The sequence below is a fragment of the Triticum dicoccoides genome, chromosome 5A (assembly GCF_002162155.2).
Source record: "Triticum dicoccoides isolate Atlit2015 ecotype Zavitan chromosome 5A, WEW_v2.0, whole genome shotgun sequence".
Lineage (NCBI taxonomy): Eukaryota > Viridiplantae > Streptophyta > Magnoliopsida > Poales > Poaceae > Triticum > Triticum dicoccoides.
In genome coordinates, this window is record NC_041388.1 from 180,159,308 (window position 1) to 180,180,031 (window position 20,724).

Consider the following 20,724-nt stretch of genomic DNA (forward strand, 5'->3'; position numbering starts at 1 on the left):
GTTAGCATGGCAAGAGGTGGAGCATAATGAAACTATCTATCTAGGCAAGTTTAATGAGGCCGGAAGCAACGAATAACAATTCCGGTAAATCCCCATATGCATATATTAGGTTTGGTACTGTTCTGCCCTAAACCAGATTTTATAGTTGTTAAACATGCAAAGTGATGCCACCATGTTAAACTAGGCATTTTTCTACCCCATTTACATATAAAGTTTATTAAATTTGGAGCTACGGTTATTTAGTTATGAAATAAATCATTTTAACATGGCAATAGGCAAAGTATATGCAAACATCATTTTAAACATTTTAAACATGGATGAGAATGACATATTATGAAACTAGATGAAAAACTAAGCATATTTCCTATATAAATCATTTTAATCCGATGCGCGGTTTGTGAGATATTAAATGCATGAACTCTAGGGACTTTTCTGTAAAACGGTGTTCTCTGGAATAAAAGACAAATTGCAGACCGAAAAAAACTACATTGGGCCAAAACTGCTGGGCGCTGGGGCGCTCACCATGGGCTTGGACTGGTTCGGTGAGGAGGTGGAGGTAGGCGCGGGGCGCAGGCTGGGCCTTGGCGCGCAGGAGGGACTTGGCGGTCCAGCGTGCGAAGCAGAGGGGCGAGCGGCTCGAGTTGCTGCTGCTCGTTTCTGAAGAACAGAAACAGCAGCAGGGAACAGCGACGCGATGCAGGGGCTTGGCGAGGCGGGACTTGGACGATGGCACGATGGCGCTCGGGCGACTCCGGCAGGAGGACGCTGGGAACGCAGGTCAGGCGGAGGTCGGCAGGGCAACATCGGCTGGATCCAGGCGCAAGCAGGGCAGGGGAGGCATCTCCCATCGGCGGTCAAGGCGGCTAGCTGCGGGGCTCCGGTGAGGTTGGGTCTAGAGCAGGGCGCCGGGGTGCGCTGCTGCTGTTGGCCAGCGCGGAGGAGCACGGGTGGCGCGACAAAGGTGGTCGATGCAGAAGGTTCGCGTGGCGCAGAGGCGAGGCCGTTCCACACGAGAGGGGGGGCACGTGCGCCGGCGCTGCGGGAAGAGATGCAGACGACGGGGCGGTGTTCATGGCGACGGCAGCGACTGCACAAAGGCAGCGGCCATGACCTCGGGCGCTTCAAAGAAAGAGACACAGAGAGAGATGAACATGAGAGAACTAGAGAGCTTGAAAGGGAAGGAGAAGAAAGGAAAGGGGCAGGGGAGGCGGCCTGGTGGTTGAGGTCCCTGGTGGTGGTGCTCCGGTGGCGCCGAACTCCGGCGAGGCGAGCTGCAGGAAGGAGAGCACGGGAGGGGCTCCAAGCGGGAAGGAGGAGGCTGCGATTTGCTGGGGATTTTTTGGTGGCGCGGAAATCACGGGAGGCGGTCGGAGGGAGGTGGATCTGAGACGGACGGTGGTTGGCTCGGTGGGGAAGGCGAGGAGGAGACCAAGTGGACTGGCGGCGGCGCGATGGGAAAGGATGGATGGGACAGGAGGCTAGGCTAGGGTTAGACTGCTACTTATAGCATTGGATTTTTGGTTAGGGCTATTTTGGAACCTCCGATTAAAATTGAACGTTCGAGAATAATTAGCTTAGGAGAGTCTAACGAGAAATCGATGATGATTTAAGGATGTTTGGGGATGATCCGGATCCAACGGTGACGACTGCCCGGGTTGGGTCCGGGACAATTTCCGGATGCGCGCGCGAGGAGGGCCGCGGGCTGACGAGAGAGGTTAGGTTGGACCTGGCGGTAGGTAGTGGGCTGTGTAGACGGTCTCGAGCTGAGAGAGGAGAAGAGAGGGAGGCCCGGCTTCTATTTCCGGAGACCGAAAACGTCCGACGTTAGATTGGCTACAATGCCGCTATAGTTTAACGGTTGGGCTATCAAACGAACTCCGAATGCGATGAAACTTGACAGGCGGTCTATCTACACTATAATAAGGCCGCACGTCAACTTTCATCCCATTCCGAGAATATTTCCGGCCACTTACAAAATAATATTTCGGACATGCCGCGGGCGCGTGCAAGTGTGTCTGGGCTCAGAACGGACAACGGATGTAATGAGGAGACCGAGATGGATGCAAGTTTTGAAAACATGATGATGCAATGCGGATGATGACATGGCAAGATGCAACACGCAAGCAAATGACAAGGCAACAACAGCGAATAACTGGAGGACACCTGGCACATCAGTCTCGGGGCGTCACACTATATCAATCAACAATAATTCTTGCCGAATGAAAAGTTCCAGTAGTTCACTCTATAATCCTAGTATTGGTTACATGCACACACATCTCAGTGTAATCCAACAATATCTACACAGGGTCTTGTTTTTGTGCTAGTGACAAGTTGAGTTAGTTGCAATGGTCTAGCTGCTAAACGAGCATACCTGAGTTCGACGATGTACCGATCAATCCTTTGATCCCGAGAATAGTTTTTTTAGTGGTTGATCCCGATCACGAGAAAAGTGAATCGAGAAAACTGATCGCAATTGATGATGAGAAAATCGAAAACCGGTAGGGCCTAAAAACCAAGGATTGACATACAAGAAAGGAAAATGCTTGTGGCTGGCAGGCCAGCCGAACTTTAAGCTGGTCATGCACGAGGTGTTTGATCGATCGCACGCATGAGGAGCCATCTACCTCAAGCACGCACCGCTCTATCCCCACCTTATCTCTTCCTTCGAGCAAGCACATCCACTCATTTATTTTCCCCAAGCGTTGACCCAGCCTCATCCCTCTCTACATCCCCGCATGCGCTCCGCCATACCCACCTCAAGCTCATGCGCGCCTCCAGCCGCCCCTGTTCTCTGATGTCCCGGTGCTCCAGTGCACTTTCTGTTGCCTCCCAACGCCTCCGCCATGGGATCTGCCACAAACTGCTACAAGGCCGGCTGGGCACACGAGACAGAGGAAGGACAGTAGTCTTGCATGCTCCAACGATGGCTACCGGACGTTGCAGTCATGGTGGCTGGGAGCTGCGGCGTTCAGCGGCCAAGATGCTCCAACCACGGCGGGGTTATGAAGTGGTTCCGGTGCTAGAACTGGCGCTGCAGGATGCTGCAACGGCTGCCGCGGCTACTGGCACCGGCGACACTCGACAGAAAAAGCTACAACCAGCACCCACCGATGCTGGACCCGGCCACGAAGAGTGCTGGAACCGGCATCAAATTTTGCTACGACCGGCGAGTTTTTTGTTACCACCATCTTGTTCTTCATCAGACATGAGAAATTGACGGGTCTGTTTTGCTGCTATCTTCATCAATTTTTGCTACAATTGGCGAGTTTTTTTGCTACAACCATCTTTTCCTTCATCGCTCGTGAGAACTGAGAAATTGGCGAGGTCCTTTTTGCTGCAATCGTCATTAATTTTTGCTACGAGCGGCGAGTTTTTTTGCTACCACCATATTTTTTCTTCATCGATCGTGAGAAATTGACGAGGCCTTATTGCTGCAATCGTCATCAATTTTTGCTATGACAGACACGTTTTTTTGCTACCACCATCCTTTTCTTCTTCTTTCTTGGGAAATTAGGGGAAAAGCTGCAACTGCCCATGAGACGGGGGGCTTCGATGTCACCGACGAGGATGTGAGCGGACTGCCTGAGCAACCTAGCGGGGTGCTGCTGCGGCCTGGGGCGGACGGAGGAGGTGCGTTGCACGTCGTTGTGATTTTTGGAACCATAAGAAAGAAACAGACACGGGATCCGATGGTAGAGGACGAAAAGAGGATCAGATCCAAAGCTGGACGGGGAGGGATCCGACGTGCGGTGTGTGATCGGCCCAAATTTGGGCCGGCGCACCGACGCCTAGCGTTGCCCTACAAGAAAAGTGGACAACACGATGTGAATCTGGAGATCGGCAATGCAACCTCGTGCGCTTTGCCCATATGGTCTGGGCGCTTTGCCCATATGGTCTGGGCGCTTTGCCCTCAATGTCGTGCCTTAAATGTTCACAGATCGGTCTGCATGCCCAAATTCCCGCAAACCGAAAGCAAAGCTAGGGGAGATTTGGGGATGTCCGAGCCCCTACCTCCGCGCCCATCACGTATGGACCACACAAAACCATCTCCCTTGGTCTGCTCCAGCTACTAATTCACCTCACATTCATGTTGTTCCAGAGCGGGCTAACCGGCCACTGGCGCATGCGAGCTGAACACGTGACATTCACACTAGTGCGGATATCGAGGTGCCTGCTCCGGCCCGCCGCTCGCGCCACGTGCGCTCGTTCTCCGTGTCGCGTTAATAATCAAGCACATAGTAGACGTGATCGGACGGGGCAACAGGACGGCTTCCTACCGCATTCACTGCACATCCAAACTATTTGGCAGGCATGTTAGCGCGGCGAATGAGAAGTCATCCCTGGCCTGCCATGCGCATTCAGGTCGACACTTTGCCTGCCCAAGTGCCCGCTATTTTCGCCGGCCATGGCACAAACCTGCAACACCTTTGAGCCACATCACCCTCCATCTGACCTCCATCGGCGCAACACCTCTTCCCTTCGATCCCCGACCAATGGTTGGGACCAGCCGTGGGTGGTGGAAGATCCTTTCGCCGCGGCGTCGCCATGAAGTCACAAAGGTGGACATGGAGAACATGGAGGAGCAGCAAGCACATGCGCCGGCTGCCGAGTTCACCCTGCAGCAGGCGGAGGCGCACTACAATGCCGTCATGATGAAGGCACGGGTGGAGGAGCATGCGGCGATGTAGGCCTCTACGTTCCAGATGATGCAGGAGAAGCAACAGTACAACCTGCTCAAGCAGCACTGGGTTGGGAAGGGCCAAATCACCGATGAGCAGGCAAACAAGGAGAACCTCTTGCCATGGTCACAAAGAATCAAGGCAACGTCAACAACTCCATGTCGGGTCACAAAGACCACATGACCTGACCTTCCACCTCGATCATCGACAGCATACTCCGATGTGGAGTAGGACGTGAGACACAGACCCATGCCCACATCCAGCAAAGAGCAAGACATGAGACACATGCCCACATCCAACAAAGAGCAAGCGTACTCCGATGTGGAGTAGGACGCGAGACACAGACCCATGCCCACATCCAACAAAGAGCAAGACATGAGACACGGACGTGCCCACTACCAGTCAAGATTTAGACTGGGTCGATTAAACCCTTAACTTCTGCTATCTAAAATAAATCTTGATATTAATAAAAAGAAGTGATGTCCTATTCTATTTGATGCAGCGGTTAGATGGCCACCTAACTGCCATGTCCTGCTTTTATTTGATGCACTAGGTTAGATGGCCACCTCACCTAAGGATGCGTTTGGATGCTGGGCTATCCCTCTATGGGATAGGGATAGCCGTTTTTAGGTGGATAGCGGTCGTTTGTTTCACGGACGAGTTGGGATAGGGATGGCTAGATGCTTCGAAAATTCGTCCAAAACTCGGCTCCATGGGTCCGCGAAAATCTCGCGGATGTGGGCATCCCGCGCTCGCGGGGGGGGGGGTGATACATCCATTTTGCATCATGCTTTTATATCAATATTTATTGCATTATGGGCTATTATTACACATTATGTGACAATACTTATGCCTATTCTCTCCTATTTTATAAGGTTTACATAAAGAGGGAGAATGCCGAAACCTGCGATTCTAGGCTGAAAAAGGAGCAAATATTAGAGACCTATTCTGCACAGCTTCAAAAGTCCTGAAACTTCACGGAAGATGTTTTCCAAATATGTAAAAAATACTGAGAGCAAGAACTTCACCAAGGGGGCCACACCCTGCCCACGAGGGTGGGGTCGCGCCCTACCCCCCTGGGCTGAAAAATAATAAGCCATCTTCTCGAACGAAACTCCGCCGCCACGAGGCGGAACCTTGGCGGAACCAATCTAGGGCTCTGGCGGAGCTGTTCTGCCGAGGAAACTTCCCTCCCGGAGGGGGAAATCATCGCCATCGTCATCACCAACGCTCCTCTCATCGGGAGAGGGCAGTCTCCGTCAACATCTTCATCAGCACCATCTCATCTCAAAAACCCTAGTTCATCTCTTGTATCCAATTCTTGTCTCTAAGTCCGGGATTGGTGATAGTAGGTTGCTAGTAGTGTTAATTACTCCTTGTAGTTAATGCTAGTTGGTTTAATTGGTGGAAGATCATATGTTCAGATCCTATATGCATATTAATACCCCTCTGATTATGAACATGTTTATGCTTTGTGAGTAGTTACTTTTGTTCCTGAGGACATGGGAGAAGTCTTGCTATTAGTGGTCATGTGAATTTGGTATTCGTTCGATATTTTGATGAGATGTATGTTGTCTCTCCTCTAGTGGTATTATGTGAACGTCGACTACATGACACTTCACCATTATTTGGGCCTAGAGGAAGGCATTGAGAAGTAATAAGTAGATGATGGGTTGCTAGAGTGACAGAAGCTTAAACCCTAGTTTATGCGTTGCTTCGTAAGGGGATGATTTGGATCCATATGTTTCATGCTATGGTTAGGTTTACCTTAATATTTTGTTGTAGTTGCGGATGCTTGCAATAGAGGTTAATCATAAGTGGGATGCTTGTCCAAGTAAGGGAAGCACCCAAGCACCGGTCCACCCACATACCAAATTATCAAAGTACCGAACGCGGATCATATGAACGTGATGAAAACTAGCTTGACGATATTCCCATGTGTCCTCGGGAGTGCTTTACATCATATAAGAGTTTGTCCAGGCTTATCCTTTGCTACAAAAGGGATTGGGCCACATTGATGCACCTTATTTACTTTTGTTACTTGTTGCTCGTTACAAATTATCTTATCACAAAACTATGTGTTACTACTTATTTCAGTACTTGCAGAACATACCTTGCTGGGAACCGCTTATCATTTCCTTCTGCTCCTTGTTGGGTTCGACACTCTTACTTATCGAAAGGACTATGATAGATCCCTATACTTGTGGGTCATCAAGACTCTTTTCTGGCGCCGTTGCCGGGGAGTGAAGCGCCTTTGGTAGGTGGAATTTGGTAAGGAAAAATTTATATAGTGTGCTGAAATTTACTGTCACTTGTTACTATGGAAAGTAATCCTCTGAGGGGCTTGTTCAGGGTATCTTCACCCCGACCAGTAGAGCAATGAGTTGCTCCTCAACCTACTGAACCTACTGAAAATGAAAATGAAAATGCTTGCTTTGAAGTTCCTGCGGGTATGATAGAAAAACTGTTAGCTAATCCTTTTTTAGGAGATGGAACAAAACATCCTGATGAACATCTGATATATGTGGATGAAGTTTGTGGATTATTTAAGCTTGCAGGTGTACCCGGAGATGTTGTTAAGAAGTAGGTCTTCCCTTTATCTTTGAGGGGAGATGCATCGACATGGTATAGGCTATGTGATGATATGAGGTCTTGGAATTACAAACGATTGAAATTGGAATTTCATCAGAAGTTTTATCCTATGCATCTTGTTCATCATGATCGCAATTACATATATAATTTTCTGCCTCGCGAAGGAGAAAGCATCGCTCAAGCTTGGGGGAGGCTTAAATCAATGTTATATTCATGCCCCAATCATGAGCTCTCAAGAGAAATGATTATTCAAAAAATTTATGCTCGGCTTTCTGGTAACAATCGCACCATGCTTGATACTTCTTGTGCTGGCTCTTTTATGATGAAGACTATTGAATTCAAATGGGATTTATTGGAAAGAATTAAACGCAACTCTGAAGATTGGGACCTCGACAATGGTAAGGAGTTAGGTATGACACCTAGTTTTGATTGTGTTAAATCTTTTATGGATACCAATATTTTTCATAAATTTAGCACTAAATATGGACTTGACTCTGAGATGGTAGCTTCTTTCTATGAATCTTTTGCTACCTATGTTAATCTCCCCAAGGAGAAGTGGTTTAAATATCATCCTCCCATAGAAGAAAAAGTAGTTGCACCTATTAAAGTTGAAGAAAAGACTATCACTTATAATGATCATGTTGTTCCTACTTCTTATGTTTAGAAACCACCTTTCCCTGTTAGGATAAAGGATCATGCTAAAGCTTCAACTATAGTTCGTAAAAGTAATATTAAAACATATACACCTCCTAAGCAAGTTAAAGTTGAACCTAATATTGCTATTGTTAAAGATCTCTTGTCTGATAATATTGATGGGCATGTTATTTATTTCTGTGATGAAACTGTTAGAATTGCTAAACCCCGTGATAAAGATAAACCTAGACCTGTGGTAGGCATGCCTGTTATTTCTGTTAAAATAGGAGATCATTGTTATCATGGCTTATGTGATATGGGTGCTAGTGCTAGTGCAATACCTTATTCCTTATACCAAGAAGTTATGCATGATATTGCACCTGCTGAGATGGAAGATATTGATGTGACAATTAAACTTGCCAATAGAGATACTATTTCACCGATGGGAATTGTTAGAGATGTTGAAGTCTTGTGTGGGAAAACTAAATATCCTGCTGATTTTCTTGTTCTTGGTTCCCCACAAGATAGCTTTTGTCCCATTATATTTGGTAGACCCTTATTGAACACTATTAATGCTACCATAGATTGCAAAAGAGATGTTGTTACTATCGGTTTAGATGATATGACTCATGAATTTAATTTTTCTAAATTTAGTAGACAACACCGTGAAGAAGAATTACATAGTAAGGATGAAATTATTGGTCTTCTTCTATTGCCGTACCTCCTAGTGATCCTTTAGAATAATATTTGCTAGACCATGAAAATGACATGTTTATGAATGAAAGAAGGGAATTAGATGAAGTATTATTTAAACAGGAACCTATTCTGAAAAACAATTTACCTGTTGAAATCCTAGGGGATCCTCCTCCACCCAAGGGTGATCCCATGTTTGAGCTTAAACTGTTACCTGATACTCTTAAATATGCTTGTCTTGATGAGAAAAAGATATATCCTATTATTATTAGTGCTAACCTTTTAGAACATGAAGAAGAGAGATTATTGAAAACTCTGAAGAAGCACCGTGCTGCTATTGGGTATACTCTTGATGGTCTTAAGGGCATTATTCCCACTCTATGTCAACATAAACTTAATTTGGAAGAAGATGCTAAACCAGTTCGTGATCATTAACGCCGGTTGAATCCTAAAATGGAAGAAGTGGTAAGAAAGGAGATACTAAAGCTCCTTGAGGCAGGTATAATTTATCTTGTTGCTGATAGTCAATGGGTAAGCCTTGTCCATTGTGTCCCTAAGAAGGGGGGTATTACTGTTGTTCCTAATGATAAAGATGAATTGATTCCTCAAGGAATTATTACAGGTTGTAGGATGGTAATTGATTTCCGCAAATTAAATAAGGCTACTAAAAAAGATCATTACCCCTTACCTTTTATCGATCAAATGCTAGAAAGATTGTCCAAACATACACATTTTTGCTTTCTAGATGGTTATTCCGGTTTCTCTCAAATACCTATGTCAGCCAAAGATCAATCAAAGACTACTTTTACATGCCCTTTTGGTACTTTTGCTTATATACTTATGCCTTTTGGTTTATGTAATGCACCTGCTAGCTTTCAAAGATGCATGATGGCTATATTCTTTGACTTTTGTGAAAAGATTTGTGAGGTTTTCATGGACGACTTTTCCGTCTATGGATCTTCTTTTGATGATTGCTTGAGCAACCTTGATCGAGTTTTGCAGAGATGTGAAGAAACTAATCTTGTCTTGAATTGGGAAAAGTGTCACTTTATGGTTAATGAAGGTATTGTCTTAGTGCATAAAGTTTCTGAAAGAGGTATTGAAGTTGATAAAGCCAAGGTTGATGCTATTGAAAATATGCCATGTCCCAAGGACATCAAACGTATAATAAGTTTCCTGGGTCATGTTGGTTTTTATAGGAGGTTCACTAAGGACTTCTCAAAAATTTCTCGGCCTCTGACTAATTTATTACAAAAAGATATACCATTTGTCTTTGATGATGATTGTGTAGAAGCATTTGAAATACTTAAGAAAGCATTGATATCTACACCTATTGTTCAGCCACCTGATTAGAATTTACCCTTTGAAATTATGTGTGATGCTAGTGATTATGATGTAGGTACTGTTCTAGGACAAAGAGTTGATAAGAAACTAAATGTTATTCAATATGCTAGTAAAACTCTAGACAATGCTCAAAGAAATTATGCTACTACTGAAAAAGAATTCTTAGCAGTTGTATTTGCTTCTGATAAGTTTAGACCTTATATTGTTGATTCTAAAGTAACTATTCACACTGATCACGCTGCTATTAAATATCTTATGGAAAAGAAAGATGCTAAACCTAGGCTTATTAGATGGGTTCTCTTGCTATAAGAATTTGATTTGCATATTGTTGATAGAAAAGGAGCTGAGAACCCCGTTGCAGACAACTTATCTAGGTTAGAAAATGTGCTTGATGACCCACTACCTATTGATGATAGCTTTCCTGATGAGCAATTAAATGTCATAAATGCTTCTCATACTGCTCCATGGTATGCTGATTATGCTAATTACATTGTTGCTAAGTTTATAGCACCTAGTTTCACATACCAACAAAAGAAAAAGTTCTTCTACAATTTGAGGCATTACTTTTGGGATGACCCACATCTCTATAAAGGAGTGGATGGTGTTATTAGACATTGTGTACCTGAGCATGAACAGGAACAGATCCTACGCAAGTGTCACTCCGAAGCTTATGGAGGACACCATGCTGGAGATAGAACTGCACATAAGGTACTGCAATCTGGTTTTTATTGGCCTACTCTCTTCAAGGATGCCCGTAAGTTTGTCTTATCTTGTGATGAATGTCAAAGAATTGGTAATATTAGTAGACGTCAAGAAATTCCTATGAATTATTCACTTGTTATTGAACCATTCGATGTTTGGGGCTTTGACTATATGGGACCTTTCCCTTCCTCTAATGGTTATACACATATTTTAGTTGTTGTTGATATGTTACTAAGTGGGTAGAAGCTATTCCAACTAGTAGTGCTGATCATAACACTTCTATTAAAATGCTTAAAGAAGTTATTTTTCCAAGATTTGGAGTCCCTAGATATTTAATGACTGATGGTGGTTCACATTTTATTCATGGTGCTTTCCGTAAAATGCTTGCTAAATATGATGTTAATCATAGAATTGCATCTCCTTATCACCCTCAATCTAGTGGGCAAGTAGAATTGAGTAATAGAGAACTCAAATTAATTTTGCAAAAGACTGTTAATAGGTCTAGAAAGAATTGCTCCAAGAAACTTGATGATGCATTATGGGCCTATAGAACTGCATATAAAAACCCTATGGGTATGTCTCCGTATAAAATGGTCTATGTAAAAGCATGTCACTTACGTCTCGAACTAGAACACAAGGCTTATTAGGCTATTAAATAACTTAATTATGATTTTAAACTTGCCGGTGAGAAGAGGTTATTTGATATTAGCTCACTTGATGAATGGAGAACCCAAGCCTACGAAAATGCCAAGTTGTTTAAAGAAAAAGTTAAAAGATGGCATGACAAAAGGATACAAAAGCGTGAGTTTAATGTAGGTGATTATGTATTGCTATACAACTCTCGTTTAAGATTTTTTGTAGGAAAACTTCTCTCTAAATGGGAAGGTCCTTACGTTATCGAGGAGGTCTACCATTCCGGTGCCATAAAAATCAACAACTCCGAAGGCACAAATCCGAAGGTGGTGAACGGTCAAAGAATCAAACATTATATCTCAGGTAATCCCATAAATGTTGAAACCAATGTTATTGAAACCGTAACCCCGGAGGAATACATAAGGGACATTTTTCGGAATGTGTCAGACTCCGAAAAGGAATAGGTATGTGGTACGGTAAGTAAACCGACTCCAAAACAGTTTTTAAGGCAATATTTCTCTGTTTTGGAATATTTAGAAAAATAGAAAAATAAGAAGCAGTCCGGAAAGGACACGAGACCTCCACGAGGGTGGAGGGCGCGCCCTACCCTACTGGGCATGCCCCCCTACCTTGTGGGCACCTCGTGTGCCCTCCGGACTCCGTTTTCGTACACAACACGTATTTTGGTCGGTAAAAATTCATTATATAACCTCCCGGGGGTTTTGACTCCTGTATCACGCAAAAATCTCCTGTCTTTGTTTCGAGTTGTTTTCTGTCAGGGTTGTCAAGGCCAGGCACTATGTCATCTCCCTCCTCCTCCAACCATGAGGGCAACGATGCTTGGCTAATGAAGATAGAGCTGAAGAGAGAAGAACCTATGGAGATCAACAAGGATGAAGGGATCAAGAAGGCCATGGAGGACCAAGTTCTGGCAACAGAAGACACCCTTCAACTTGATCACAACCTTCTTACCCCAACAGAAATCGAAGCTTTCAAGATGATTGAGTTAGCTCGTATACAAAATAAGTATCTCACACGTGAAAATATTTTGTTGAAGGAGCACATCATCGCACTCAAGGGCATTATCCGCAAGTTAGAAGACCTCCTACGCTCAATGTGCGACTATCCATCATCAACATCCCCACATTCTTCACCAACAAAGGAAACATAATCACATGGGTATGGGCACTCCACTTGGCAACTGCCAAGCTTGGGGGAGTGCCCCGGTATCGTATCACCATCACTTTTATCTTTACCGTTTTTCTTAGTTCGATCCTTTTGGTAATATCTTGATCTAGTAGAATAAAAGTTCTTAGTATGATCTAGTTGTGAGTTTTGCTTTATTATCCTTCTATGTAAGCGAGCCCGTGAGATATATAATAAAGATTAGTGTTGAGGCAAGGGCTTGATTATTTTTCCATGATCCTAAGTGAATAAAAGAAAAGAGAAAGAAATAAAAAGAAACAAAGAGATCATATGAGTCTTATGGAGAGTAATGAGCTCACATAGAAAGAGTATGATGAATAAAAGTTGTTGAGGGTTGACAAACACGGTTTTGGTCATCGTTGCAATTAATAGGAAATAATAAAGAAAGAGAGGTCTTCACATATAGATATACTATCTTGGACATCTTTTATGATTGTGAGCACTCATTAAATATGACATGGTAAAGAGTTGACATTGGACAAGGAAGACAACGTAATGGGTTATGTTTTCTTACATCTGAGATGAATTATATTGTCTTGGATCTTACAACATGATGAGCTTGCCTTTCCCCCTCATGCTAGCCAAATTCATTGCACCAAGTAGAGATACTACTTGTGCTTCCAAATACCCTTAAACCAGTCTTCCCATAAGAGTCCACCATATCTACCTATGGATTGAATAAGATCCTTCAAGTAAGTTTTCATCGGTGCAAAGCAATAAAAATTGCTCTCTAAATATGTATGATTGATTGGTGTGGAGGAAGTAAGCTTTATACGATCGTGTGATATGAAAGTAATAAAAGCGACATACTGCATAATAAAGGTCCATATCACAAGTGGCAATATAAAGTGACGTTCTTTCGCATTAATATTTTTTGCATCCAACCATAAAAGCGCATGACAACCTCTGCTTCCCTCTGTGAAGGGCCTATCTTTTACTTTTATCTCCTACATTGCATAAGAGTCATGGTGATCTTCACCCTTCCTTTTTACATTTTATCCTTTGGCAAGCACAATATGTTGGGAAGATCTTGGTATATATGGCTAATTGGATGTGAGTTTTCATGAACTATTACTATTGACATTACCCTTGAGGTAAAACGTTGGGAGGCAAAACTATAAGCCCCTATCTTTCTCTGTGTCCGATTAAAACTCCATACCCATAAGTATTGCGTGAGTGTCAGCAATTGTGAAAGATTATATGATAGTTGAGTATGTGGACTTGCTGAAAAGCTCTTATACATTGACTCTTTCCTATGTTATGATAAATTGCAATTGCTTCAATGACTGAGATTGTAGTTTGTTAGTTTTCAATGAAGTTTATGATTCATACTTGATATTGTGATTGAATTATTACTCTAGCATTAGAGATTACATGACAAAGTATTATATGAGTTGTTGTTCTAAGAATGATCATGATGCCCTCATGTCCGTATTTTATTTTTATCGACACCTCTATCTCTAAACATGTGGACATATTTTTCGATTTCGGCTTTTCGCTTGAGGACAAGCGAGGTCTAAGCTTGGGGAGTTGATACGTCCATTTTGCATCATGCTTTTATATCAATATTTATTGCATTATGGGATGTTATTAAACATTATGTCACAATACTTATGCCTATTCTCCCCTATTTTACAAGGTTTACATAAAGAGGGAGAATGCCTGCAGCTGGGATTCTGGGCTGGAAAAGGAGCAAATATTAGAGACCTATTCTGCACAGCTCCAAAAGTCCTGAAACTTCACGGAAGATGTTTTCCAAATATATAAAAAATACTAAGAGCAAGAACTTCACCAGGGGGGCACGCCCTACCCCCATGGGCGCGCCCCCCTACCTCGTGGGCCCCCTGGTGGCCCTCCGGTGGCCATCTTCTGCTATATGGAGTCTTTAGATGGGAAAAAATAATAAGCCATCTTCTCGGACGAAACTCCGCCGCCACGAGGCGGAACCAATCTAGGGCTCTGGCGGAGCTGTTCTGCCGGAGAAACTTCCCTCCCGGAGGGGGAAATCATCGCCATCGTCATCACCAACGCTCCTCTCATCGGGAGAGGGCAATCTCCATGAACATCTTCATCAGCACCATCTCATCTCAAAACCCTAGTTCATCTCTTGTATCCAATTCTTGTCTCTAAGTCCGGGATTGGTGCTAATAGGTTGCTAGTAGTGTTAATTACTCCTTGTAGTTGATGCTAGTTGGTTTAATTGGTGGAAGATCATATGTTCAGATCCTATATGCATATTAATACCCCTCTGATTATGAACATATTTATGCTTTGTGAGTAGTTACTTTTGTTCCTGAGGACATGGGAGAAGTCTTGCTATTAGTAGTCATGTGAATTTGGTATTCGTTCGATATTTTGATGAGATGTATGTTGTCTCTCCTCTAGTGGTGTTATGTGAACGTCGACTACATGACACTTCACCATTATTTGGGCCTAGAGGAAGGCATTGGGAAGTAATAAGTAGATGATGGGTTGCTAGAGTGACAGAAGCTTAAATCCTAGTTTATGCGTTGCTTCGTAAGGGGCTGATTTGGATCCATATGTTTCATGCTATGGTTAGGTTTACCTTAATACTTTTGTTGTAGTTGCGGATGCTTGCAACAGAGGTTAATCATAGGTGGGATGCTTGTCCAAGTAAGGGCAGCACCCAAGCACCGGTCCACCCACATACCAAATTATCAAAGTACCGAACGTGAATCATATGAACGTGATGAAAACTAACTTGACGATATTCTCATGTGTCCTCGGGAGCGCTTTACATCATATAAGAGTTTGTCCAGGCTTGTCCTTTGCTACAAAAAGGATTGGGCCACATTGATGTACCTTATTTGCTTTTGTTACTTGTTGCTCGTTACAAATTGTCTTATCACAAAACTATCTGTTACTACTTATTTCAGTACTTGCAGAGAATACCTTGCTGAAAACCGCTTATCATTTCCTTCTGCTCCTCGTTGGGTTCGACACTCTTACTTATCGAAAGGACTACGATAGATCCCTTATACCTGTGGGTCACCGAGGGGGCGCGAAGAGAGCCCGTGAAACATTTTTCGGCGTCATCTTGTTTCATTCACCTACCACAAAAGGGCAACCCTATCTCTTTTCCCCTTTCCATCTCTCTTCTCTCCGTTCCAGCGGCGGCGACAGATCGAAGCCCGATGATGGCGGTGAGTGCGCAGCGGCGCTGGCAGATCGAAGCCCGACGACGGCGGTGAATGCGCAGCAGCGCCGGCAGATCGAAGCCCGGTGACAACAGTGAGTGCGCCTGCTTCTCTCCGGCCGATGCGCCTGCTGTGCGCCCCGTGTGCTGGTGCTGCGCGTGCTGTGTCGGCCCTGCATCTGTCCGGCAAGTGCGCATGTTGTGCGCCCCGTGAGAGCAAGTGTTGTGCGTGGTACGCCGGCCTGCTAGCTGCTTGGCCCTGCTTGCTGCGCGTGCTGCGCGGACCATATGTACTGATGCATGATTTCTCCATTGATTTTCTATCCAACATGCTAATCTTTTTTTGTTGTTTTTTTGTGCTGCAGCAGCTCAGGTCAAAGGCGACAGGGAAGTCAGGGACTACTACATCTTCCTATTGTTGATTTTCTCCCCAAAATCTGAGGCAACTTGTTAACTGCTTCTCCTATTTACTGCTTGACAGAGAATGTACATGTTGACTTGTTCTTGTTGAAGTTATATCGTTTGTATTATTATATTGTAGATGGACAAAAAGACAAAGATGTTAATTTGTTCAACATCAACTGGACAAGCAGAAGAACATGCTTACATGGTTAACTTTAGGCAAGTCCTTGCTGATCAAATGTGGGAAGACCGACAAAACTATATGCAACATCAAAACATGTAGTAGCTACCATGTCATTTAGCTTGCTGTGACGATCTATTGTACTTTCTTGTTGGAACTATTGTTTTTGCTGGAATTACTTTGTAATGACATTTTATCCGTTGTAATATTTGCTGAATTGGTTATTCGTCTCCAAATACTTGCTGAATTGGTTCGTTATCTCTAAATACTTGCTGAATTGGTTCGTTATCTTCAAATACTTGCTGAATTGGTTCTCTATCTCCAAAGGCTTGCTGAATTGGTTCATTATCTCTAAATACTAGCTGAAATTTATTCATTGTGTCTAAATACTTTGTTGCAATTGCAAGATATGGCTGCTAGGCAAATTTCATGGACACCTACCATGTCATCATACATGCTAGCGAACCTATGTGTTGTGGTGACCGGTGGCCATAGAACCGGTACCGCCTTCAAGAATGTACACTAGAATGCTTGTGCCATGGCTATGAATGAACATTTTAATCGCACCGACTTTGGAACCCACATCACAAATCATACAAGGACATGGAAGAGGAAGTACAAACAGATAATGCACCTCAAATCATTGAGTGGTGCACTTTGGGATGAAGAGAACTTTATGATTGTTCTTGATCATGAGCATTACACAAACCACATTAAGGTATCTATTTCACTGCCCTTTTAGTACTTGATGAATTTGGTTCCATATATGCAAATCCTTGCTGAAATGAGCTATTTCTTTGCTGGAATGACGCCATTCACTGTTGGAATAAGTACTTATATATCAAAATCCTTGCTGAAATGAGCTATTTCATGCATCATCACTTGCTTGGACTTCTTTATACTCTATTTTCTTGCTGGAATAAGTAATGTTATATCCAAATCCTTGCTGAAATGAGCTTTTTCATGCATTATAACTTGCTGCAATTTATTCTTTCATGCATGATAGCTTGCTGGAATTTATTCTTTCATGCATTATAACTTGTTGTAATTTATTTGTATTCTCATTCCTTGCTGAAATGATTAGCTTTGTTTATAAAGGACCACAAAGAAGATGAACCCTTCCTTAACAAGCCTATTAAACATTATGAAGAGATGATGGTTATGGTTGGAGCTAGCATGGCTACGGGGCAATATGCAAAAGGCTCAAGTGACCCTTTAGGTACAAATGTGATTGATCTTGACGAACTGAAAGCGAACAAAGCTGCTGCCCCTCATGAAGAGGTTGCCCAATCAACGACTTGTGGTGAGTCAGCTGCTCCCAAGTTGAAGAAAGCCAAAATCAATCCTTCTGCAGAAGACAGGATGCATGCAACCATAATGGCTTCAAGTGAAAGACTTGTTGTTGCCATAGAGAAACTTGTTAGCAGCGCCAACCCCGCCATTGATGGTCTTTGGGGTGAGATGAAAGAACTCCCTGGTTTTGATTTGGATTTCCTTGCACATTACTATGCCTATTTAGTTGACAATCCTCGTGTTGCAACGGCATTCAAGGTCTTGGGAGATGTTCAGAGAAAGGTTTGGGTCTCTAGGTATGTGAAGAGTACCTTCCCTGAAGCCGAAGCATGATGAGTTTATATGGGTAGTTTGATTTATACTTTTGATGACAACCAAAACAACGGAGCTATGGATTGTATGGACTTGTTCTTTTGATTACAACCAAAACATTGAACTATACATGGGTTGTATAACTATATATTTGATCTAGTATTCTATGGAATGTCGAGCTATATATTCTATTACTTGTTGAAATGCTTTTTTCATGCATTATCACTTGCTGCAATTTGTTCTTTCATGGATTATACTTGCTGAAATTTGTTCCTTTATGCATTCTAACTTGCTGAAATTTGTTCTTTTATGCATTCTAACTTGCTGAAATTTATTTTTTCATGCATTATAACTTGCTGGAGTTTGTTTTGGTATGGTGCTCAAGATTCTAAAATGTTCTTATACTTGCTGTTGTACATATCATATTTGATTGCCTCATATTGAAAAATTGCTAACCTCACCCACCAACCAAATAGAAAAATGGCTATCCCCAGCCAAGATTTAACCTTCAAACCAAACAAAACATAGGCTAATCTCATCCATCAACCAAACAAAAAATATGGCTATCCTTATCCTGCTGGATAGGGATGCCCATAGCCACCCCGGCATGTCCTTCAAACCAAACACATCCTAAATTTGTCCCCAGACACTCCAGACTCGTTCGCACATTTGGTGTGTCCATTTTGAGATGGCTACCTCCCCAAAAGCTGTCCCAAACAGACATGTCCACAGACATTTGATGCGGCCATTTTGATGTATAGCATTGGAGATGCCCTAAGTTGACTGAACGCAAATTACCAACGGAGCACATTATCCAACATGTGATAATTATAGCCATGCAAATACAATATTGTCATCGCTCAATTTCTGTTGCCACATGCCAGACACAAAAGAACAGATAAATATAGTTTCAGAGTTTAAATAGATAAATATTTACCTTGCCAAACTCATCCTTGTCGCAAAACACAAAACATATACCACCTACACCAAAACTGACTTTGTAAAATCAAAGACTAGAATCCTTACAAATGTGCTATAGCTGTGTTTTACAAAGAAAAACGTTGCTTCCTTTTTGTATATCCACATGCAGAAATCAATTCCTTGATTTCTACCAACCAAAACATTACAACAATAAAGCAGGTCATGTCAGGTCATCTTGCTCTGGATTTGCCTGTGAACATGTACGAGGAACTCTACATAAGAAAGGCCACCGGGTGCTTTGTCCTCAACCAACAGGGAACGGAAGAAATCTCCTGCAGATACAGAAACAAGTGTCAGGAGTAATAAGAAGATATGAGGTAACAGAGGGAGAAAACAGTGAGAAGAACCAGATGGGTCGCCCTTTTGGCATAGTCTCAGTCTGCAAAACAGTTTGAACATGTTAAGCAGTTGAGTAAAGTAGCGAGTAATTACAGCATAGTTGAGAAATCACAGATAGTACCTTAGGTAGGAGCACCTCTGTCGCCTTATTTCATTCACAACTTCATTTACTTTTCTGGACAATACATTATCAAATTGCTCCAATACCAACTGAAAGGAGTTAACAATTATCAACCACATCCGCATTTTTTTAATAAACATCCAGGCTATGATTTGCATACAAAAACCCATCACATAACAGAAGACAGATAATGGGTATAAGACTAACCAGATTTGGTGCACCAGCCAAAGATGAGAAACCAAATATTTGCTCGAGGGTGGCAGGGTTCACCGCATTTCCGACATGAATAAAACCATCCTCGCCATTTTCCAATAAATAAATCCCATTATCCTGTATATTCTCACTATTAAGAGCAAGGGGATTTGGAATAAGGGGATCTTCATCATCCTGTACAGAAGTTAAAACATAGCTAAAATAATCGGTAGCAATTCCTAGGAGTTTAATAAAGACCAATTAGCTGCAAATACCCTTGATGTAAGATCATGGAGAGCAATCATCCTAGGGAACACCAATGGAACAGCTAATGACACAGAAACTGAAGAGACAATGGAGACCCAATAGGACCGATCATCTAATCTCCCATCATTCCTCAGTCCTATGCTTTTAGTTAAGGCTGAGAAATCAAATAAAATCAATTAGTGAGGTTAAAGATATGCTCACAACTTATCAGTGCATTACAACAATATAATAGCAATACTAGATGGAAGAAATCATACCCAGAGTATACAAAGGCAGAAGTTTTAAAGCCTCCGGAAGAATTAACTGTCCAGAAGAACTTACAGATGCACAATATTGTCGGTAGGACTGGAGAATATTGATGCATGTACTTGTTACTTGGTCCCTAACTTGGGATAGGGAACTTGATGGAATGCCATTTGCAGCTAGTCGGTATGACAAAGTAAGTCAGCATATTAAAGCATCTTGCATGATACTAATAATGTAAAATAACTGATTCACTAAAAAAATTGCTCTCTAGCTAGGTTTATTGAGATGAAATTTATTGCAATGAGCAGCTGGCTTACCTTGCTTAACAACATACGTAAACTGTGCTTCCAGATCAGCACATCGGAAAAGGTTGCTGAGCATGCTTGTACATGGAAGTGAAATATTTATAACTCGTATCCTTCTTTGCCCATATACCGTGGTGTAAAGAAGTGCACACTGAATATGCAACACAAGTCACATGTCAGCAATGTTTATATAGTTTCGACACAAAAAAGTACAGTGTTTATATAGTACTTCACAGAACATGAGTGATAACTTGGCAAGTGATTCATAGAACACGACTCATTAGAAGGACTCAGACAGAGAAAAATAGACTTTGTTGAGTTCAAGACTGAGGAAGATTTTGCCTTTTTACATGAATTGGCATAAGAATTTACGAGTGAGCATCACTGCCACAGAACTTAAGGGCACCTCAGTCCGGACACATTTTGCCATCCACGTTACTCCTCAT

The 20,724-nt window shown here is 42.8% G+C and overlaps 1 protein-coding gene across 1 annotated transcript in view; it reads right to left on the reverse strand.

The window, feature by feature from the left end:
* Positions 1 to 18,719: 18,719 nt before the first annotated feature.
* LOC119300674 (protein transport protein Sec24-like CEF) overlaps positions 18,720 to 20,724 on the reverse strand; it is a 29,649-nt gene continuing 27,644 nt past the window's right edge. Inside the window, exons 18-24 of the mRNA XM_037577579.1 lie at positions 20,291 to 20,429; positions 19,985 to 20,149; positions 19,736 to 19,881; positions 19,476 to 19,655; positions 19,269 to 19,357; positions 19,156 to 19,187; positions 18,720 to 19,080 (exon numbers count right to left, since the gene is read on the reverse strand). Coding sequence (XP_037433476.1) covers positions 18,974 to 19,080; positions 19,156 to 19,187; positions 19,269 to 19,357; positions 19,476 to 19,655; positions 19,736 to 19,881; positions 19,985 to 20,149; positions 20,291 to 20,429 — 858 coding nt within the window. The 3' untranslated portion in view covers positions 18,720 to 18,973. The remainder of the gene's footprint in view (positions 19,081 to 19,155; positions 19,188 to 19,268; positions 19,358 to 19,475; positions 19,656 to 19,735; positions 19,882 to 19,984; positions 20,150 to 20,290; positions 20,430 to 20,724) is intronic.